The sequence below is a fragment of the Lampris incognitus genome, chromosome 6 (genome assembly GCF_029633865.1).
Source record: "Lampris incognitus isolate fLamInc1 chromosome 6, fLamInc1.hap2, whole genome shotgun sequence".
Lineage (NCBI taxonomy): Eukaryota > Metazoa > Chordata > Actinopteri > Lampriformes > Lampridae > Lampris > Lampris incognitus.
This window is the reverse complement of record NC_079216.1, coordinates 63770684-63794066: the sequence shown is the minus strand read 5'-3', so window position 1 is coordinate 63794066 and position 23383 is coordinate 63770684. Positions and strand designations below refer to the sequence as shown.

Sequence of the window (23383 nt, the reverse complement as noted above, 5' to 3'; positions counted from 1 at the left end):
ATCGGCAGAGGGGGGTGGAGCAGCAGCGACCGGGGCGGCTCGGAAGAGTGGGGTTGATTGGCCGAATACAACTGGGGAGAAAAGGGGGGACCCAAAAAAAAATATCCAAACCTCTCCCCCCCCCTCCCCCCCACAAAATGTTAGAATTAATAACAGTAAAATGTTGATGATAAGCTAAGCCTGAGATCCACTTCATGTATGCTGTTTTTTGTTTTTTTTTGTTTTTTTTTGTGTTTTTTTTGTCAATTGTCCAATTTTATTTCAGAAATTAAGAAACAAAGGCCATAATGACTGTGCTAGTCCTGATGCCGATGACTGTTTTGGGCACAGCCCCCTCATGGACGACCGTTTCGGCAAACTAAGTGAAGAGAGTGATTTAATGTACAAGCGCTGTGGTGTAAGTACTTCCTTCATCCCCTGCTGTTTTGTGTTGATTCCTGTCTTTATGTTGATGTTCACTACAGGCGCTTAACAAGAAAGAACACAGAGGCTGTGATAGCCCGGACCCCGATGCCTCATATGTCCTCACTCCTCACACAGAAGAAAAGTATAAAAAAATTAATGAGGAGTTTGATAATATGATGAGAAATCATAAAATCGTAAGTACTGTAAATGCAACGTTTTTGCTTGGCTTTGTGGCACAAAGGACTTTCACTCTATTTTTTTTTTTTATGTAACTTTTTTCCCTCTTTTTGTTACCTCACTCTAGATTTTCTGTCACCTACTGTCAGAACTGCCCAGTCACGTGTGCCCCCTTCATTCGGGGGGGGGGGGGGGCGGCGATGTCGGTGTCTTATGTTTATGTGCGCTGCCCCTGATATTTGGGCGCACCCCGATAAGATCACATTTTAGCCACACGGCGGGTCAACGTTTCTCCCTTAACCCTGTAACGGTCCCCAGAAAGGACACCTTTCTTCGATTTCCTGTGATGTTGAGCCCCCCCCCCACCCCCCCACCAGCTCGTGTGTGGTCTCTCCTCTTACAACCTAGAGGGTTTTTTTTCCCCCCCCTTAGCTTCCTGTCATATCCTGAGCTACTCCGTCAGTCACGTGGGCCCGTAGCACACCGATACTGGACTATCAACTTGTATCGTCCCCCCTTTTACATCAAGTATTGCGTTACTAGGGGGCGTCCGGGTAGCGTGGCGGTCTATTCCGTTGCCTACCAACACGGGGATCGCCTGTTCGAATCCCCGTGTTGCCTCCGGCTCGGTCGGGCGTCCCTCCAGACACAATTGGCCGTGTCTGCGGGCGGGAACCCGGATGTGGGCGTGTGTGCCGGTCGCTGCACTAGCGCCTCCTCTGGTCGGTCGGGGGGGCGCCTGTTCAGAGGGGGAGGGGGATAGCGTGATCCTCCCATGCGCTACGTCCCCCTGGTGAAACTCCTCACTGTCAGGTGGAAAGAAGCGGCTGGCGACTCCTCGTGGTAGTCTGCAGCCCTCCCCGGAGCGGCAGAGGGGGGCGGAGCAGCGACCGGGACGGCGGGGTAATTGGCCGGGTACAGTTGGGGAGAAAAAGGAGGAGGGGGGGGGGGAGTATTGCATTACTTCGCCTTCTCAAATACCACACGCCTACTGTGATCTTATCCTGGGTGACAACGGTAGGATGGCACAACTGTGGCGGTTTCAAACCTTCTGTTTTGTGTTTGTTTTTACGGTGTCCCCGACACGATACGCTCCACCGGTATGTTATTAACAAACTAATGGTTACACTAACCGCCTCCTTGGATAACGCTTTGTTAAAATGTTCTCCCTGTCACCTGTCATCGCTGTCAAGCTTTGTATAGTCAGCACTTTGTGTTCGTGGATCAAACGCAGGTCGTTCTGAAGTCGTATTGCACTGTACCACTCCCCCAGACTTGTTAAAGAATGCATCACACCATGCTGCTGCAACACGCTGTTACCCCATTCAGGAGTGCTGACTATAGCAACGCGAAGGAAATCATCTATATGCATGTTCGTTTTTAAATGACTTTATTTGAATTGTGTGATTTTTTTTTTTTTATGACCTACGCAACCTATTTGTGTGCTTTACCTTGGATGACGTGGATCATCCTTCATAACAAATGTTTTGGTCATTGTGAGATAGGCTCCATTTTAGCCTAAATAAATAACATTGGCATGAGGTATAAATGTTTATTGGGTGTATTTTGTGATTTTCTCAGGCAGTTTTCTGTATTTCGTTTTTGTGAAACAAATTTTTTTTCTCTTGACTAAACCCCAGCGAGACTACCCTGTCGACTCCACCGAGATAACCCGTGCATTGTTGTGTGTGTGTGCGTGTGTGTGTGTGTGTGTGCGCGTGTGTGTGCATATGTGTATTTACCACTTATAGCCCACAGCACTGCCTCAGCAGAACTTCTCCATGCATGTGGCGGTGCCGGTCTCCAACCCTAACGCCATGTACCAGCCAGGAGGGGCTTTGGGCACTCAGGCCCTGGCAGCAGCCACAGTTTCCCTGAGTGACAGCGGGATGCTGTCCCCACCCCAGGCGTCCCTACACCGGAGTGGGGGCTCTAGCGGAGGTCCCCAGAGGCCAACCAGTGCAGGTAGCGCAGGTCAGTAGGCAACACCCCGATCTCACTCCTATCCAAGACCAATCACCATCTTAAAGAATGGTGTACTAATTCACCGGTATAATTTCATTCTATCATTTTATGTAAATCTGTTATCGAGAAATGCGAGGAAAAGACCACTTCCCCCCCAATGCATCCCCCATGCTCACAGATCCCTTCCATTGACCCGTAGCGTCCCGTCGGCTTCAAAAGCCATTAATCGCAGCTTTGAGAGACAACGCTTGAGCCTCAAACTTTTTCCAGAGTGCACAGAAAGTTGAACCAGCTCATCTGAACACAGCGTTTATTGAGAGACAAACGTTTCATCACTCATCGAAGTGGCCTCTTCAGTCTCAACCGACTGCAGGGATCCCCACCCTTATAAACAATACAGTGGCATAACGACCAAAAAAGACCCTGATCGGTGTCATATGCAAATTGCCGTGAGCATTAGCTGGCGTTACAGCGGCCGTGTGTACTAATTACAGAGGATTGGGGAATAGCTGTAATCGCAGCATTGTAGTGGTGTGACAGACCGACTCTTAGGCCCCCCTCCTCGGTTCAGGGATGGCGATTCTCTACTGAGCATGCATAAAGACATTTTTCCAAAGGTGACTTCAAGAGGCGGAACTGTTCTCGTGCCTTCAGTGTTGCACGTTAGTAGTTACCGCCAATGTGGCAAGCTGGCGGAAACCGGCTACTGGCAGGATAGCAGTTGCTTAGCCTCCAATGTCAGGGCAAGTATGTGGTACCTGGCCGTGGTGTCACCTCGACACAGTGCAAAGTGTTTTGTAAGTAGGAACATGCCCATCAATGTTGATCGGCTGTGTGTTAGTAAAGAAACTAGAGTTGTGTTCGCAGTCGTTCCCTTGTCCACCCATTTGCTGTCCCCTGCCTATGGAACACTCTATAGCAGGGATAGGCAACATGGTCCAAAGAGGTCCGGTTAGGGTGCAGGTCTTTGTTCCAACCAAGCAGATACACACCTGCGTCTATTAGTCAACCAATAGTCTTTGCTAAGGTAGACTCAGGTGTGTAACTGCTTGGTTGGAACAAAGACCTGCACCCACACCGGACCTTTCTGGACCACGTTGCCTATCCCTGCTCTATAGGGAGGTCCCATCATGTGGTACGGTGACAAGAGTGTAAACAGAATGGGGAAGGTGAATATAGTGCGCTATTGAGCAAATAGTGAGCAATTTCAGACACAGCTTAGCATTCTCTCGACTGATATTATAGAATAGCCAGTTAAAAGCTAAAACGTTCAAATAAAGGCTAGAACAGCCAATCGCAACCTGACACAATTAGAGGCACTGCAGTAAACAAACCAGCATGGTTGAAGACCCCACATTCCATCCAATGGGAAGCCCCCCAAATATGTGCAATGCTATCTGGACTACCATTCCTAAACTAAACTAAACTCTGCACCATTGCACTCTATCACCTCTTTTTCACCTGCATAAGTCAATCCTTGTGTAGATATTTGAAAATTGTTGTGTTGTAGTGTTGTTATTCTATGTTAAGTACACCGAGAGAGCCACGAAACCGGAGTCAAATTCCATGTTTGTGCAAACCTACGTGGCCAATAAACAAAACAAGTCTTTTTACGTTATAAATTTGTTTCAGAAACCCCCCCCCCCCACATTATTTGCAATGATGCATTATGATGACCAATGCAACAGCTACTCTGCAACCTGCTTTGAACTCTTTTTTTATTCTTGTATTTTTTTTTGTATACTGGGACCCTATGGCTTCCTGGATGGGAGCTACGTGTGGCATGAGCTAGATGGAAAAGATTTGTGAACATGGCGAATGCATGGGGGAATTTAGTTTTTTTTTCTCATAGCATTTGTCAACATCAGGAAATGCATACAATTACACTAGTGTGTGTTAAGCTTTTAAGGAGCTGCACATAAGTTAGCATGGGTTCATTAAGTTGTTTTACAAGAGTATTTGAGTGAATTGGAGTTCTTCTGCGTGCTGTCGACTGGCCACCTAGTATAATCCATTAAATGTGAATCATTTGATTGTTGTAGGGTTTTTCAGAGGTTCGTGGTCATGTTAACACCTCTTAGGCAGGGCTTATGATGTCACTGTCGTTCTTCACACTTTCTGAAAATGCTCATCATCACACCTTTTCTTTTGTTTGTTTGTGATGCGAGAAGAATGCTGTCTGTCAGCTTACTTGATGCATGCTCAATAATCCAGAAAAGGTTGAATCAGTTCATCTGGACGCAGCGTTTATTGACAGATATGGTTCATCACTCAACTAAGTGACTCTTCAGTCTCAACAGACTGCAGGTATCCCACCCTTATAAACAATCCAGCTGCATAACGACCCAAACCAACCACCAGTTTCATATGCAAATATGGACGTGACCGTTAACTAGCGTTACAACGGCCATGTGTCCTATTCACAGAGGATTTGGGAGTGGTTGCAATCACAGCACTGTAAGATGGTGACAGATGTACTCTTAGCCCCCCTCCCCCCCGGTCCCCGCCCTCCCCCGGTTCAGGCATGGTCGTTCCCTCTTCACATAGATGACCTCTTTGACTCCCCGTTCAAACCAGCGTTCCTCCCTATCAAGGATGTGCACATCCACATCCTTGAAGGAGTGGCCACTGGCCTGTAGGTGGCGTAGACTGCGGAGTCCTGTTTGTGTCGGGGGACCCGGTCCATGGGGTGGACCAACTTCTGGTGCAGCGTGTTTTGGGGTTTGAAAGCAACTGAGACATGTTGTTTGGAAAATACACGTCTCAGCTTTTCTGACACCCTCGCCACATATGGCACCACCGCTGGTTTACATTGAGGCAGCTGTTGTCCTTCTCCTCTCTTCGACTGGCTGGTGCACTGTTTGGGCGTCTTCCTGGCTTTGACTAACGCCCAGTTAGGATAACCACACTGAACCCAGGGCCTGTTTAATGTGGGATTTCTCCCCTTCCCCGGCGGCTGTGTTGGTGGGGATGTTGTCAGCGTGGTGGTGCAGCATGCTGATGACTCCTAGTTTGTGCTCCGGTGGATGATGAGAGTCAAACCTTAGGTACTGATCAGTATGTGTTGGTTGACGGTAAACATCAACAAACAAATGTCCCCCGTCACCCATTGTAATTTCACAGTCTAAGAAGACTAACCCGTCACGTTCCACATCCTGCCTGGTGAACTTGATGTGATTGTCCACCAAGTTAATGTGGTCGGTGAAATATGGCATGTCCTGAGATTTAATTTGAACCCAGGTGTCGTCCACAAATCTGAACCAGTGGCCAGGCAGTGCCCCTGGATAGGACATCAGAGCCCTCTTTTCCACTTCTTCCTTAAAGAAGTTGGTCACTACAGGTGAGACTGGGGAACCCATAGCACACCCATGCCTCTGCCTGGAGTGCTGCCCCCTGTATGTAAAGTACGTGGACTGGAGACACAGCTTCAGGAGCAGACACACTTGGTCTGTGTTAAGGGTGGTCCTATTGCTAAGGGTGATGGGGGACACTTGATAGCTGATGTTTACCGTAAACCAACACATACTGATCAGTACTTCAGGTTTGACTCTCATCATCCGCCGGAGCACAAACTAGGAGTCATCAGGTCGCTGTACCACCGAGCTGACAAAGCCCCCAGCGAAACAGCGGCCGGGGAAGGGGAGAAATCCCACATTAAACAGGCCCTGGGTTAAGTGTGGTTATCCTAACTGGGCGTTTGTCAAAGCCAGGAAGACACCCAAACAGTGCACCAGCCGATACCACAGAGGAGAAGGACGGCAGCTGTCTAAGCATAAACCAGTGGTGACTCCGTATGTGGCGGGAGTGTCAGAAAAGCTGAGACGTGTATTTTCCAAACAACAAGTCTCGGCTGCTTTCAAACCCCAAAACAGGCTGTGCCAGTAGTTGGTCCACCCAAGGACTGGGTCCCCCGGCACAAACAGAAATATAATGGCACAACACAGGACAGCTAACGCGTCAGGCCAGGCCTCCACAGTCTACATCCATCTACAGGCCAGTGGCCACTCTTTCAAGGAGATGAGGATGTGCACATCCTCGATAGGGAGGAACGCTGGTTTGAACGAGGAGTCAACGAAGCCATCTATGTGAAGAGGGAACGACCATCCCTGAACTGAGGAGGGCGCCTAAGAGTACATCTGTCGCCATCTTACAATGCTGTGATTGCAAACGTTCCCAGATCCTCTGTGGATAGTACACATGGCCGCTGAAACTCTAGTTAATGGTCACGCCCATATTTGCATATGAAACTGCTCGTTGGCTTGGGTCGTTATGCAGGCGTATCCTTTATAAGGGTGGGGGCACCTGAAGAGTCACTTAGACGCGTGAGGAAATGTATCTGTCAGTAAACATTGTATCCAGAGGAACTGATTCAACCTTCTTTGACGTCAGCTTATGGTAATTGTATGGGTGAGCTAGTCTGGGACTGAGACAACCTGGTCTCAGCTCAGACTATTGTGGGACCCGAGTCCTCGATACACATAAGGAAATACATGAAGTGAGTTATAAAATCTCTACCGTTTAACCAAGTAGCAGAAGTGGCTGACTCTGGATCGTGGCAAAGCCTAAACATGTGTTGTGAATTTAGTTTATGCTTGTATTTCTAATTCTTCACCTTTCATCCCTCATGATGCCCCTGCTTTTCATCCGATTTAAAGGATGTGGTTTGGATGATCTTGTTGCTGTCTGGTGGAGGAGACTTCCCCCTTCCAAGCCCAGATGGCACACGGGCTTAAGTGCTTCTCATGACAAGCGTCACCTTGGCTGGGTGAACAGAGTGAGAGAGCATGAAGTGAACGCCTACTGTCCAAGAGAATTAATACTCTCTGGTTGCAGATGTGTCTTTATAGTGGGGAGCTACAGCCACTGTCTTCAGGGTATGCTGTACCTGGCTCGAACACCAACGCTGTTTCTCTCAGCCACCCGTTGAAATCTTTCCCTTTCTTCCGCACATCCTGCCATAAGGGTGTTGAAGAGAGACCGTGCCTAGCTTTTGTGTGCAGTTGAGAAAGATCTGCATGATATTTTCACGACCGGTCTGGCACCTCCATCACATGCGCTGCTAGTTGGCAGAAGGATGCCGATGGTTAATCTTATCATTCTGTGCATCTCATTAGGTGGCATGCTGGATACCACAGACCTCTCAGTGCCAAGTGGTGTGGGCTCCAGCCCAGCGGGTAAGTCCTCCAGGGGAGATTCATTAGCTCTCTGTAGCTCTGCCCAATAGCCCCCCCCCCTGCTTAGCACGCGATGTGGATAGTCACATTTCCCTTTGTGATTGGTCTGCGACTGTTATCGTCGCCATTGATTGGTACCGCCTTTGTTGTCCAGCTTCGTTTTTCAATGCATGCTGAGGGAATAACACCGCCGCTCCCCTCCGGAGTGAGGAAACGTGTGTGGAAGTCATTGAACGCGTGCGTTAGGGATGGGGAAACTGCCTCATCCTGGTGCAGTCTTTCGTTTGGCTTTGGCAGGTAAATAAACGCGGCGCTTCCTTTAAGTTCGTCACCTCGATCCAGGCCCTCTCCCTCCGGTTTCCTTCCCTCTATTGACAGGTGCATCTGTTTTTCACCAGTACCCTGACAGCCCTTATAAGGCTGGAGAGGGTCTGCAAGATGCCTAGACCAGCATAACCCTGGAGGTATTCGGGCCATGACATCCCTCTAAGACCTCGGTACACAATGACCGGACAGCCTGTCATGGCTGCTATGTACTGCATGAGAGGCGGAGGCAGGTGGAGTTCAGCTCTTCGCTTTTCTCTCGGCCCGCTGCATCCCATATAGCGTTATGAATAGGGACATTATGCCGTTATAAAGCCGGTCGTGAATCCTGGCGAATCGCCGAGAGACTTTTTGTTATAATATTGGATTTAAAAAGGGATGGTTGATGAGGCAGTGATTAGAAGCTGTCGAGGGAGACTTGGCAGAACCTCGGTTTGCTTCGTGGGCAGCATTCTGCGCCGAGTGCCTTGTCGGTTTATGATTGGGGTGTGGTGCCGGGCTAGGGTTAGAGTTAGGACCCTTTGCCAGGGGGTGTCAGCGTTTGGCACTGTGTGAGTAAGCTGCAGCTGTTGTTTGTACCAATAGCATGGAATAGCGGAGACTACAGGGAGGAGAAGTCTCTCCAGCCCTTCTGTCAGATGACCATTCCTGACATAGCTCTGATTTTTCACAAGTAGCAGCTATATCAAGAGGAGCGCTCTCCTTAAGTGCCCAGATGGACCGGTCTGCACTGCACTGTGGAAAGACTGTGAGGTCAATGCATTTGAGCACTTAATGGGCAGCACGGAAAGAAACTGTAACTCCAAATGGTGGACGAGGGCTTGTCAAGAAAACAAGACAGATGTGAAGATTAATCAGTAAAGTGCTTAACAAAGTGAACTCGATCAAATAATGTAGGTTCTATATGTGCCAGTTCTATTTATTTCCATTTTCAGTTGATTCTGAAAATAACCATGCTTGCAAGTAAGCAAGCAAGCACACACATAGTCACTGTTGTTTAAGTGAGTACTCTTGTTGAGTTTATTCGTGACAAATAAGTTTCAGTTGTCCTCCCTTAAGGACATAAGCCATCTGTTGCAGCTCTTGTTTCATCTTTGGCACCCGTGGCGTCTCTGAAGCTGTTACACCTTCACCACATTAATCCTTTTTCGTGTGCTTTTTTTTTTTTTGTCACTGTTAAACACAAAATGTAGTTCTAATGTGACACAATTTGATACACCGTTACTGAAATGCTGCTACATTGCAGTTCTTAACTACCCGGTGTGCTCCTTCTCTGGTCAGTATAGAGAACAAACTCTGAGTGTATGGGCAGTTAGAATACTCTCGTTGCTGCACAATATGTCAGAAACCCGCCCCTTGCGTTGCACACTTGTTTGCACACTTGGAGACATTCTGTTTATTACACGCACCGGAAACATTAGCATGTCGCTGGGCATCCGGGTGGAGTGGCGGTCTATTCCGTTGCCTACCAGCACGGGGATCGCTGGTTCGAATCCCCGTGTTACCTCCGACTTGGTCGGGCAGCCCTACAGACACGGTTGGCCGTGTCTGCGGATGGGAAGCTGGATGTGGGTGTGTGTCCTGGTCACTGCACTAGCACCTCCTCTGGTCAGTCGGGGCACCTGTTTGGAAGGGGGGGGGACTCGGGGGGGGGGGGGTAGCGTGATCCTCCTACGCGCTACGTCCTCACTGTCAGGTGAAAAGAAGCGGCTGGCGACTCCACATGTGTCGGGAGGAGGCACGTGGTAGTCTCCAGCCCTCCCCGGATCGGCAGAGGGGGCGGAGCCGTGACCGGGATGTCTCAATAGAGTGGGGGTAATTGGCCGCATACAATTGGGGAGAGAAAAAAAAAACAATTAGCATGTCGCTCACATACTCAAGGAAATGAGAATGAGAGATGAGGAGGGCCGTCATTCATGTTGCATGTAAAAAATGACTCGGTGCGAGTGTCTTTTCACATGTGGGAGGGAAAAACAGGTTTTCCCCCGGGGCTCCACTCCTTTGTTATCTTTCAACAATATGGCCATGTCACTTCCTGCCTAGTCTGACGAAGTTTCCAGAGATGAATAGGGCCGTGCATGTGTAGCAGTCCTCTTTGATTCATAGTCAATAATTTCATCACATTCATCCCGACGTATTTTGTTTCTTGTCTGAACTTGCGAAACGTTTTCGGTAATGACGACCAGGCAACGTATTATTGTGAAAGCACGGTTTTGTCACAGTCGCTCATTTGACTTCCAATGCAAACTGGGTGCTGGAGTTGTAAAGATAAGCCCTTATGTAATGCCACTCCCCGAGCTGTGTTAATTATTTAGGACAATGAATCTATTTATTTACCCCAAAACGGAAACCAAACAGTCTTCTGCTTGCCCTGTGTTCATTCATAGCGTGTTTAACGGCACTACCAATCTGTTGGAGATGCCTGAATGTGGAACAAGGACAGACATCAGACACCGCACACACAACAACCCCCCCCCACCCCCACCCCCCGAATTGTCTCTACTAAAAAAGCATGGATCAGTTTTTATGGGTGCGCTCTTGGCTCATTATTGCTTTTGTGTTGTACATTTGTTTTTGAAATTGTGTGCTCGTCATTCTTTGGCTTCAGAAATGATGGGCAGTTTGATCAAACCAAATTTCCTGGCATATTCTTGAACATATGACCGTGCCTTTTCTCCTTCCTGCAGTGTACATGGACTGTTTTCCCTGTTTGCATCGACGCAGCGCAGTAGACAAATTGTGTATCTTTTGTGTGAGATATTTCTACGGGGAGGCCTGTGGTATGTGCACATTCATGTCATTGCAACATTAGCTTTTCAGTTCGGACTGAAATCGCCTCACTGTGTCATAGCCGTCTGACTGCCGGAAAGCTCTGCCGGCGCGCCTTTTACAGAAAGACACCGAGAAGCCCCCCACCCCCCTTCTGACACCTGCCATGTTGCCTCACTGTCATCCACTTCCGCACATGAAACTGTATTTGCATAAACATCTCATTCCCACTGAATGACATCTGTAATGCTTTTAATCATGTCTGCTATTTTTAGTGCCTTGGACCCCTTTACTCTGCTAATTGTGTAAAGGTTGTTTTTGTTTTGCAGCAGCCACGTCTTGTACGATCAAAGATAGAGCCGAGGGCAGTAGCGACTCGTATATACTGTTGATTCAGCTGTGAGATACCATTGTAGGCCTCGTATAACTGTTTATTTGACCTTGTATTGTTGGGGTCCTTATCTGTAGTGGAAGGGGTTATTGTTCCATTATGTGCCCAAGCAATGTCGTGCTCGCTCCGCAGACAGCTTGTGTTTCACAGGGGACCCTGGAACACAATGGAGAAGTCAGCCGCTCGCTGAGGTGTCACCGATCCGTTGATAGAATACCAGATAGGATTGACTCGTTGTTCCCCTGTTTTTCAGGATTTCAACACATTTAATAACCTCCATTTTCAGCCTTCAGACTTCCCAGAAGTTGGTATCGCTCGCTACAAGCACGATTGCTAGAAGAGCACGGTGCTGAGTTTGGTGTATCAGTAGAGGAAAACGGCGTTTTCTTTTGAGGCGCACTTCAAATATGACTTTTTAGCTTTCGGGATTTTTTTTTTTTTTTAATATTTACAAATTATTTAACAATTTACAGCTTGCGAATTGATGCTTTGATGATATAAATCCCACTGTCTAATCAGCATAATGGGGGAAAAAAACAACCCCAATTCAATTCAGACCGATGCTATCTTCATTTGAAATTAAGGCTATCGGGGGTTGGGAAAAATCCGGGCACTCTACGGATATCTGTTAAATCAGTGTTTTACTGTGCACATTGCAGTCGAAAAACAAGTGCGAGAGATACGAAAACGGCAGAAACTGTTTCCATGGCGGTAACTACAGTACAGCCTTCCTGTGTTTGGCAAGTTGGCCGTCGATCTGAAAGATTGTAATGCAGTGATTATGGTGCAGTATTTGATCACCATAATAATCCAGGTGGCTGCCAATCAGATAGTAATGTCTACAGAAGTGAGCAATTACCTTACGGCCAATATTGTCAAAGCTGGAAAAGAGAGCTCGACCGCGTTGTCTTAATTAACACCATCAGCCCCCGTGTAAAATATTCAGTTGTGAGGAGCGTTGTCGAGAGACGCGATACCCAGCTGGGAGGCCCCCCCGAACCCGAGAGAAAATACAGAGGTTAAAGCGTTCACAGACGAAGGTGTGAATGTCGAAGAGAAAACACGCCGGGCCACCAGTCTGTTTGCAGCTTGTGTTCAGCGTTTGAGAAAAAATACGCGGGGTTAAAAAAAAAACAACACTGCTGAGAAATAGTCTTAGCTTCGACTATGTCTATAAGGCAGTCACAGTACATTTGTTAAGTGAATTACTTCACATCCCAAGATGCAAGGAGCTGACTTCGGTACAATCATTCACTTTCAGAATGAAAGGCTCATCAATTTGGAAATGGACATTTTATTTTCGTAAATGTGCAGGATAATTATCCAAGTCTATTAAAGTTTCCCAGAGGGGTTGAAACGCTTAATGCTGCATGCCACAGCAAGCTTAAAAAAAGAAAAAAAAAGAAGTGTGCAGCAGCGGAGGTTTAGCTGATGACTGGGAGGGTTGTCAGTCACAGTCCGCAGTCTGATGATTCGTACGTTGCTGTGTATCTCAACAGGGAACGGTTTTGTCAACCCCAGGGGTTCTCCAGGCCTCCTTGGCACGCCCAGCGGCAACGGCCTGGGCAAAGTAATGCCCACCAAGTCTCCGCCGCCCCCTGGAGGGAACATGGGGATGGGCAACCGCAAGCCAGACCTAAGGGTTGTTATTCCTCCGTCGAGCAAAGGGATGATGCCCCCGCTGGTGAGTACAGAGCACACTGCTACTCGCCGTAACACCCGCTGAGGGACCTGTAAGTATCTGTGCTCCAGGGTGAGCCGTGTTTGGCTTAGCGATCGTCTCTAGACCTCCCACACATATGAGTAACCAGGAAAGTTTGGCGGTATTTTGCCCACACACGTTTCTGATATTGTGTGCTGATACAGCATGCCATGCTAGTAAGGTTTCACCAAGAAGGGAGCCGTCCCTTATGCCTCAGGATACATAACTGTCTTGAGAGCTGTTTGTTTTTTGTTTTTTTTTAGATTTATTTACAGTGTTCAGCCCTTATTTGCTCCTATTACTAGTGCTTGGTGTTCATCTCATGCTGCATTCTTCTGTAATCACCTCCAGGAGACTGCCAATTTAGCCAAGAACCTGCAGCCCAGGTGCCTTAACTGGTGCTCAATTATTCATATTGAAATGAGAGGCCCTCTCTAATTATAATAATTAAAGTGCAGAGAGCTCTGACCACAGTGTGCACCTGAGGCTACAGTAGACTCTCACGGCCATAAATCACCATGCAAAAACAGTGAGTGCGTGTGGGGATGGGAATCTCAGAGATCGGGTAAAAAATGTGCTCTTTCTAACCTGCAAGTTTCCCGGCGCTGTTAGCAACAACAGCGCGTTCAAGAAATAACTGTGTTTGGTAAATAAACATTGGGTTACTGTGGGTGCTCCTCTTGCACCGAGTCTCCTCTGACCCAGGGTGGGGTGTAAACAAGCGTGAGTTACCATATCGGCATTTGGAAGTGGTAGAGCAGGACCGGTTGTGTCGGAGGAGACACGGAGGTATTCAACATGTCAGGGTACTGAGAGGGAGGCAGAGGGAAGGGTCTGCTCTGTCAGGGCTAACCAAGCATTCCAGATGGGTGGAGGCTGCAGCGGGTGCTCGCGGTGGCAGGTCTGCAGACAGCCTGTCATTAGGCCATAATGGTATTAAATTAATCACATCTCGGTGTGACAGAGTAGGGATGAAGACTTAATCAGGGGCCGAGGGTGTGAGCTAGATAATATCTTGTCGCCCTTGTCGTGTCTTCCTGCCGCTATTGATTGAGTGTGGGTATTAAGGCAGCCTTGGCCTAGGCAGAGTGTGTCCGTTTGCACTGAAAAGATGGAAAATGGGCTTTCTGGTTCCCTCCAGCGATGCAGCACAGCGGAGCTGGCATATGAGCAGGATGAAAACGGTTAACGGCTACGCGGTCACCGTTGATACCGCCGTACAACGCTCGCCTCTGCTAAATGCACTGCTGTTTAAAGAGGGTTAACAATGGCATCGTCCTTAAAGCTCGAGCGCGGGACTTTGGCACACATGTCCGTGACGTCCACGCCTTCGTCAGACGAGTTCACATAGTGATGATTAAGCCTATCGCCTGCCAGGTAGAGCTCTCTTTGTTTCACAGTGTACCGGAGTTTCAAATCTGGTGTCTACGGCGACATTCCTGCGCTGGTGCACCGGAGGTGAAGTGTAGCGATGCGTTTATTGGCTTGACGGAGCAAAAAAAAAATAAAAAAAATAAAAAAAATAACAGACTAAATAAACAAATGCTTTGCCAGAGCTGAACTTCCGTGTGACGAAAGCACTGGCATGCCTTTAATTGGCTTGCCTTCGGGGGTTTCTGCCAGAAAGCTTCCGGGCTTGGAAGCTATGGTGGAAAAACCCAAGAAATGTCCAAAAAACAAAAAAAAAGTTTCTGATGCTCCAGAGGGGGAAAAAACACATTCGGCGTTCAGAGGAAGGATTAAAGTAAAAAAAAAAAGAAAAGGGGGTGGGGTGGGGGAAGCGATAGACAGCGAGGACAAATAGATACCCATTCTGTAGCTTTTCCTGCATGGAAAGCGACGAAAGAAGAGAGGTAATTACTCTCCCTGCCCAGAAGGGGGAGACAAAACTCAACTCAGAACTTGATTGCAGACTCGGCGTCCATAACAGACAAAAGGCAAAAGATAAGAACCGTTGGTAAGAGATAAACCCTAGACAATACGTAAAGCAAACACGATAAAATAACATAAAAGGGAGCAAAGCGGTGTCTTTGACCAAATCAGAGGGCAGCTGCAACAGCGATCCCACTGCCGGGATTGGTGGCGTGTGGCGCTGAATCAGATATTAGTTAAAGCCACGATGATTCTATTATAAGAGTCACTGAGCCAGCAAATAGACGTATACAGGAGCTTTCTTAGAACAGCCGGGAAAGTATGGACTCCTGCAGCCACAAACATTTCCCTCACCCTGCACCCTCTACACCAGTGGTTCTCAACCGGGGGTCCGCGGACCCCCTAGTGGTCCGTGGTGTAATTGCAAGGGGTCCGTGAAAATAAAATATCTTTAAAAAAAAGATCCTATGACATTTATAGAAACAGGATTATTTTACTCAAATGTGACTGAGACCTTTATCTGCCTAAACTATAAAGGGCGACAGGACTTTTTTCTCCAATTACATCTGTTTCACAAGTGTAATTTATTGTATTTTAATAAGAGATCTCGCTCCCGTTTGCATTGTTAAAAGTTGCTGCATAACAATTCTGTTTTGTTACATATATCTGAAAGTTACTGACTACATATTCTGTTTTGTTACATATATCTGAAAGTTACTGAATACATATTCTGTTTTGTTACATATATCTGAAAGTTACTGAATACATATTCTGTTTTGTTACATATATCTGAAAGTTACTGAATACATATTCTGTTTTGTTACATATATCTGAAAGTTACTGAATACATATTCTGTTTTGTTACGTATATCTGAAAGTTACTGAATACATATTCTGTTTTGTTACATATATCTGAAAGTTACTGCATAAGAATTCTGTTTTGTTAACTATATCTAAGTTACAACTGAAAGCTCTTATTTTTGCCCCAAAGAGTGAAAAAATGCTATAATGCAATTTAAAATGCAGTTTCTACTAAATTGCAACCCCCCTCCCCCAAGATCAGGTGGAGGGGTCCTCAGGGTAGATCAAAAATACACAGTGGGTCCAGGACCCCAAAAAGGTTGAGAACCACTGCTCTACACCATTTAAAGAGCGAAAAGCCAGTGTTGTTTTAGGAAGAACTCCGGGCTGTACGCCCAAGTTGTGTTTTGTAGCCTCACAATTCATTCCCTGACCCGCTGAATTTACTGGAGAAGTCGATGTTAACCCCAGTGACATTTCTCTCTTCATTTTTCTGCCAGGGGTTTTAAGCCAAGAAAACTTGCACATTATAATGAAATTGATGGTTATGATTTGGACAAGTCGAGTCACGATGAGCAGAGTGCATGAACTGTGTGACACACAAAGAAATAAGTTGTGGTTACTCTGGAAGTCGTCCAGACCATTACTTACTGTATTCCTTCTAATGTTAACGCAATAGCTAACACTCAGCGTGAGCAATATGCAGCGGCTCTGCCTCTTTGTCTGTAACTCTGCCTCTCCTCTTTTCTTCTGTTGAGGGCAGTCGGAGGAGGAGGAAATGGATTTGGTGAGTTGTGAGCAATGCCTGAGCAAGTGGCTGTGTGAACATGCTTCCGGTAATCACACTAGGCTAAAGGCAGCGCTTCGACCGGAGATTGGCCCTCAGAGTCGCCTGCAATAACAAATGAAGAAAGGCCGAAGCGAAGCCCAGTTTGTCACTGCATGCTCTGGGTTCAGCCTGTGAAAACCGCCTCGGCCCGATTTGGCTCCTCCATTCCCAACGCGCCAGTGGTAGTCATAATACAGTAGAGAAACAAAAGTTGCGTGTGTTTGTTTTTTTGCAGAGCGAGAGAGGGTGAGACGGAGGAAGGGCGAAATAAACAAATACAGGTAGGCGGGAAAGGGAGAAAGACGTCCTTGAGGATGGATGAACTTTGAAAGCCGCGAAAGCAGCCGTTCGGATGAACGGCGAAAACGTCCCCGGTCTTCAGCGGCCAGTCCAGTTGTGTGTTAGTTGTGTTTTCCTCTGGACACCTCCCTGCCCGGGATGGCTGAGAGGAAAGCGCACAGCGGAGGAGAAAGAAAGAAAGTAAGGGAGCAAAAAAAAAAAGGGAGGGCGCTCGAGAGACGGGGCCGAGGCTTTTTTTGGTGAGCGTTGTTATCGTGCGCGTAACAACATTAGGAAACATTTTGAATCAAGCCGTCGAATAAAATTAGAAATCATTTATTATTTTTTGTGAAGAGGAGAAAATGACTTCATGCTGAATGATGTCATTGTGTTGAGAGGCTCGTGTTTGGTGAAGTCATCTGGCGGAGGAGTGCTGGAACAATGCAAGGAAGCCATCAAATAGATCATAGCGTTGCCTCCAATGTAACTGCGGGCAGCTGCACATGTGTTTGTTACATTATCAGACGGAAGACAAAAGCACGTGAGGCAGATATTTGTCATGTTGTGCTGAACTGATAACGTGTCTATATTTAATGAGCGCATCGCAACCCTGCACAGTTCAAGCTAAGAGGTTGTTCTGCATGAGCACGCTGTGTGGTTGGTGTGTGTGTGTGTGTGTGTGGGGGGGGGGTGTGGATTGCATGCCAGTCACTACACTAAAAAGCACTTGGGCTTTGTTTCTCACGACAGTGTTGGGGAAACTGAACACTTGTACTGTAAATCATTCGTGGACACAATACTTATTTTCATTCAAAGTGGGCCCCTGTTCATTTCTCAATACATGTCGTGTCTCTTCTGCAAAGACCAACGATGTTTCCACCAGTTTGTGTCGCTTACACGGCAGTAAGTAGCGAAAAGCTTCCCCGCGCTGCACCCGTTGTGAGCTATTCCGATATTAGCTGTCGGTTTGAACTGTGAGAATGCCAAATTGATTAGGGTGCATTATAATCAATTTGTGTCTTTTAGTTAGCGAGATCATTTTATGTGCTTAACGTAACGTCGTGCGCAACACGAGCAGTAAAAAGTGGAACTTCTTCGGCGCCCTTGTCTGTAAATGCAGTTGAACTCGATGGGACAATTGAAAGTGTTGTTATATTAAGTATGAAATCCACTTTTCTCTTTACTTTTGGTGTGACACCCCGTAAGGATCTGGTGATCAGCACATTCTGTCATCTGAATTCTATTGATTTATGGTATCTAAAGTGACCATTGCAAAGAAATATGAGCTATGAAATCTCATATACTCAACAATACTACATGTGAAGCCAATAAAGATACAAAATTGTATTTGATCTGAAAAACAAAACAAAATCCTGACATGACACTACAGCACCACCTTGTGGTGGAAGCTATCTCAAACCGTTCATCCCCTTTATACCTTTTGCAACATTTTGTACAGCCAAGGAAGTGGAAAGATGTTAAACTCTGGAGAGAGAAAAACATCCTATCTGTTCATCCCTCACCTGTAATCCAAATATTTATGCAGTAGTAAGTATTACAGTGGGATCTTTTGAGGTTTAATGCTTGGTTGTGCTCGTTCTTTGTGCTTGCAGAACACCCAGAGGATAAGCAGCTCCCAGTCAGCCCAACCACTGGCCACCCCAGTGGTATCCGTCACCACCCCCAGCTTACCTCCACAGGGCCTGGTGTACTCCAGCATGCCTACCGCCTACAACCCTACTGGTACGTCTGGTCTCTGCATTTACCACAACTGTCGCATCCCAGCCAGTTTTACTGGAAGCTTTTTTTTTGTTCTTGCTTTTGCTTTCTATAGCATGAGGCTCATGAGTGAAGTGTGAGTAGGTTCTCAGTGTGCATTGCTGCCCTTTTCTTCTTCTTCTTTCTGACAGAGTACTCCCTGAGCAGTGCAGAGATCTCTACCCTGCAGGGCTTCAGCTCTCCCGGGCTCTCTCTGGGCTCCATGTCGGCATGGCAACAGCATCAATTGGGCCAGGCAGCGCTCAGTTCTTTGGTGTGAGTAACACACTTCCAAACAAAGGCACACACTCGAAACACCCTCACACGCAACACCCGGGCTGTCATGTGATGTTGTTGCGCTCACTTCACACATCAATAAACCTACAGCACTGTTCTCCTTTACCGCTTGTTTTCTTTATGGTTCGTTTTTTTAAGGGGTTTATCACCAGAATAGCTGGTTTGTGTCTTATTTCATTTGAAAAAATATATATATATTCATTGTGCTTTGGGGTGAAAATGTGGAAAATCGAAAAAGCTGACGACAGGACAGACGAGACAAAATGAAGACAAATGTATTAAGAAAAGAGCCAACGGAAAGACAGGATAGACATACATATTGACGAAAGAAGTCCGACGAAGGGCAGATTTAAAATGCAGTTTTATAAACTTAAAGGAGGAGTTTTTCGCTGACTCCCTATTATTCTCAATTACATTTTGATGCCTCTTTGTGACCGACATCAACAAATGTGACCATCAGCGGGAAGATTAGGTATGGCTGTTCCTCGCCAGGTGGAGTATGACAGGCCGATTTGCAGCATTCAGACGGGATATAGTAGAGACCGTTAGAGATACAACATGTGCATATGCATGCTCAATGATGCAGGTAAGGAAATCACAGAAAGTTGAATCAGTTCATCTGGACACAGCATTTACTGTGAGAAACATGTCATCACTCATGTAAGTGACCTCTTCATTCTCAGTTGACCGCAGGTATCCCCACCCTTATGCCGCTGTGTTGTTTATAAGGGCGGGGATACCTGCAAGAGGTCTATTAGATGAGTGATGACACGTTTCTCACAGTAAGTGTTGTGTCCAGCTGAACTGATTCAGCTTTCTGTGAATAAGAGATGCATCACCTCTTCACTTGCAAACACTATAAAAAAGGATTTACAAGAGGGTGCTTTGTACCAAGGAGCATATGTGAGCATGTCAGTATGCTGTGTATGGGTGTGTCTGTGTGTGGGTTTTTGTGATGCAGGGGGGTTATTGAGGGGTGTGGCGCCTCAGCCATACAGCAGGCAGCCCAGCACAGGGAGGTTGGGGCTCCACACTACTCCAAACTGGGGCAGCTCCTAGATCCTGGGGAGGGAGCCTACCTACCATAGAACCAAGAGCCCCCCCCTCTTTTTTTCTGTTTTTTGCCCCAGTCACAATTTGGGTCAAACGAGTGCTTCCAGTATGACCCACCCAGGGCAGCTCCCAGACGTTAATTCTTCTCCCTCTTTTTTTCCACAGCGGTGGGGGTCACCTACCTCAGGGTCCCAACCTCTCCATCAACACCAGCCATAACATAAATATCAAGTCGGAGCCCATTTCCCCACCGCGGGAGCGCATCACTCCCTCCAGCTTCGCCCCTCATCAGCAGCAGCAAGTGTCCAGCCGGCAGGATCTGGGACGCTCACCCGTCGACAGCCTCAGCTCTTCCTGTAGCTCTTACGATGGCAGCGACCGCGAGGACCACCGGCCAGACTTCCACTCCCCACTAGGGCTGGGTAGACCCCCGACTAGTTCCGAGGACAGGGAGAGCCCATCTGTTAAGCGCATGCGCATGGACACGTGGGTGACATAAAGAGCCCTGGTCGAGCCCTCCAGTCACCAGCCAGTCACAGGGAAGGTGTAGACATGGAGATGAAAGAAGGTGAAAGGGTCCTTAAAAACGATCGCCCTAATACTATTATTTATCTCCATTTCATTTTTTGTAAGACTGAGTGGCAAACGTAAAATGAAGTGTCAAGACATATCTGCGGTCAATCCTCAAACTGCTACAGTAAGAAAGTAAAGGAAAATTAAGAAAAAAAGCTCAATTTAGCCAGACTGAATTATATGCACAAGCAGATCCCATCAGGTACTTGTTGCAAATTAGACGATGTTTGCAGGGGTATGATTTTCAAAGCATATGTTAAGCAATAGGCTATAAATTATTGTAATCACTGGTCTAGTCTGACACTAGTAGTTACTGTTTTTGCTGTTGTGGTTGCAAGTTACAAACAATCAGAGATAGTTGTGTTTGCTTCAGGCTGAGGACCTCAACGCGCGATGTTGACTGCAAAAACTCACTCTTTAAATTGTGCCGTAACCATACAGCGCACGACTAACCAACGGATGAAACGCCGAGAACACATAACAGAGATAGTAAACATAATAAAAAAAAAAAAGAAGAAGAAGAAAGAGTTACAGTTTTAATCTCGACAATTTTGCACCGGTTGAAATCACCTTGCTGTACAAATGAAACGATACTGTCCAAGGTTAAAACAAACACAAAAAAAAACAAAAAAAAAGAGATAGGAAAAGAATTTATTGCAATAATAGCATAACGTTCATTTTATAATTTAAAAAAAGAAGAAAGAATAGGATATTTAATGTGCAATGAAGATAACGAGAAGCTGTCCAGTTGAACTGGTGAGAAAATCAAGACGTTCACGTTTGTGCAAAATGTCATCAGTAATACAAGCCAAAGGTGTTTTCTTTCGTTTTGTTTTGTACAATAGTGATGGTTTCCTAGAGAGTCTCTCAAATGCATCGTTTATTTCCGTCATAGTTTTATTTTTATCGTGCTTTATTACAAACCGTGTAAAATCATGTAAACCAGATCTAGAATTGATATCTAAAGCCATGAACACTTGCTGTTCTGTTTGTATAATTGAAAATTTGAGCCAAACATTTTTTTCTTATGTAAATAGTAACTTTAATATATAGCACCAGGGTGCGAGTACAATACTGAATGTATCGTACCGTCACCAGTTTTGAGAAAAGTATATTTTTGTGGATTGCAGCCAAGTTTACAAGGATAGACCCTTAAAAAAGTGGATCCTTTACTGGTCAATATTTGCTATTTTGTTAATTTTACTGTAATCTCTTCTAAATTGAGTATCGGCATAATCATGTACGTGTTCCTGAGTTGGAGACGGTAGTTAGGTGGTTGTTTTCCCTCGAAGAGTGGTGATTGTTGGTCCTTCCCAACCATGCTGTGAGGTTGACGTTTGCCTGTTCTGTTTTGTTTTTTGTTTTTGTTGAAGGATGATCGCAAGTTTAGGGGAAATAGTTTCTTCGCTCCCATTGTGTGTTAGACGTACGCCTACAGCTGCTGAATACACTGCCACAGCATTCGCACCCAAGGTCCCGACCTTGCATAGAGGAATCCAACGGTATTGTGTGTAGGTCAGCGGAAAGACTCGCCATCTCATAAGCCTATTTTTTTTTCTTCTTCTTCTTTCCCCTCCGCTCCGCAATCCTATTATTGGTTGAAAGCAGAAGCCATGCGTTTGGTAAAAGTGTCCTCTGTCTCTCGGAGGACGCTTTTTTACACACAGTAAGTTAATGTAAATATCCCAGTCTAACTGAATTGTCACTCCTAATTTTGTGGGGAAACTTTTTCTTTTTCCTTCTTTTTAAGTTAATTGGCTCAGAAATAATACCTTACGTCCATCCCTCATTATTATTATTATTATTATTATGATTGTTATCATTATTATTTTATTAAGGTTAGGCCTAAGGAGCTGTAGGAGCTTGAGAATAAACCAGAGGGCATTGATGTCAGGTAGATATGGAAGGTGGCTACTGCCTATATTTGTATACTAGATCATGCAGAGACACATCAGTATGTGCTAACATGGGGGTGGCGCTGGGAGGGTGGGCGGTTGGGGGGGGGGGTAAATTTAAAGACTTTCGATTCTGTCTCATCTCCATGTAAGCAAAAGAATTCAGCAGCTAAATCCTAAAAGAGCAATGACCCGTCATTGACCCGATGTCACCGCTGGATTGCGCACCTTTGTATGATTAAAGTTGGCTGTGTGAGAGGAGTATCACCCTGCATTCGCCACGCCCGATCTTATGTGACTCTGAGGGGGTTTCTCGCCCTTCAGCACCCCCCACCCCACCCCACCCCACCACACACACACACACACCCCACACCCCCATCGAGTCCATAACAGTTGGCAATATGTACCCGTAACGATCTATGCAGTTTTTAGAAAAACCCATTATTCCACACAGATGTGCACCCCGCCGGGTCACTTGGAAAGTGACGGTGGACTGAAACGCGTCAGTACACGTCAGAAAGAGGCTTCTGGACGTACCCACTTACAGGCTTGAGCTGAGGAAGGTAGTAGACTGTTAACTTTCATACAGCCCAAAGTGCCACCGCCAGAGGGCGCTGGTTTGCAATTGCATGCCTGCGCCGTGTAAAAACAAACAAAAAAAGATTTCGATTTTGCTGCGGCAGCACCCTCTGCTTCACACACAGTGGTAGACGGCTAGGAAAGTACCCCATCTCCACATTTCCACCATGAAGTATTGCAGTTAAACGCAGCAGGGTAGACCACAGCAATAATACATGACTAAAAGACACACACACACACACACACACACACGTCTTGCATTGACAGCGCCGTCTTACAATCGAGCACACAGTTTTGGCACTTGATGACATATCAGGGAATCGTCTCTATTTTGTATGCACCGTTGGGAAATGCCTTATTCCAAAGACAAATGACTCCGTTTCCTCTCCGCCTCCCGGTTTTGCCAGGGCAGCGCTTGTCGACCCGGCCTCGGCCGGCCTCGGCCGGCCCCGCCGCCGCCTCTCGGGTTAAGAGTCACACAAGACAAAACGTTGGGAATGCAACGTGATACACTTGCTCTTTTGGCCCGTGTCCGAGACG

The 23383-nt window shown here is 46.6% G+C and overlaps 1 protein-coding gene across 4 annotated transcripts in view; it reads left to right on the top strand.

Annotated features, from left to right (window-relative positions):
* The window catches only part of mef2aa (myocyte enhancer factor 2aa), a 54678-nt gene extending 32343 nt beyond the window's left edge, over positions 1-22335 (top strand). The window contains exons 3-9 of one of the 4 annotated variants that reach the window (XM_056281431.1): positions 266-397; positions 465-599; positions 2334-2556; positions 12705-12889; positions 18302-18431; positions 18599-18722; positions 19962-22335. In XM_056281431.1, coding sequence (XP_056137406.1) covers positions 266-397; positions 465-599; positions 2334-2556; positions 12705-12889; positions 18302-18431; positions 18599-18722; positions 19962-20295 — 1263 coding nt within the window. In that variant the 3' untranslated portion in view covers positions 20296-22335. The remainder of the gene's footprint in view (positions 1-265; positions 398-464; positions 600-2333; positions 2557-12704; positions 12890-18301; positions 18432-18598; positions 18723-19961) is intronic. The other 3 variants (XM_056281428.1, XM_056281429.1, XM_056281430.1) reach the window with 3 other exon arrangements.
* Positions 22336-23383: the final 1048 nt, after the last annotated feature.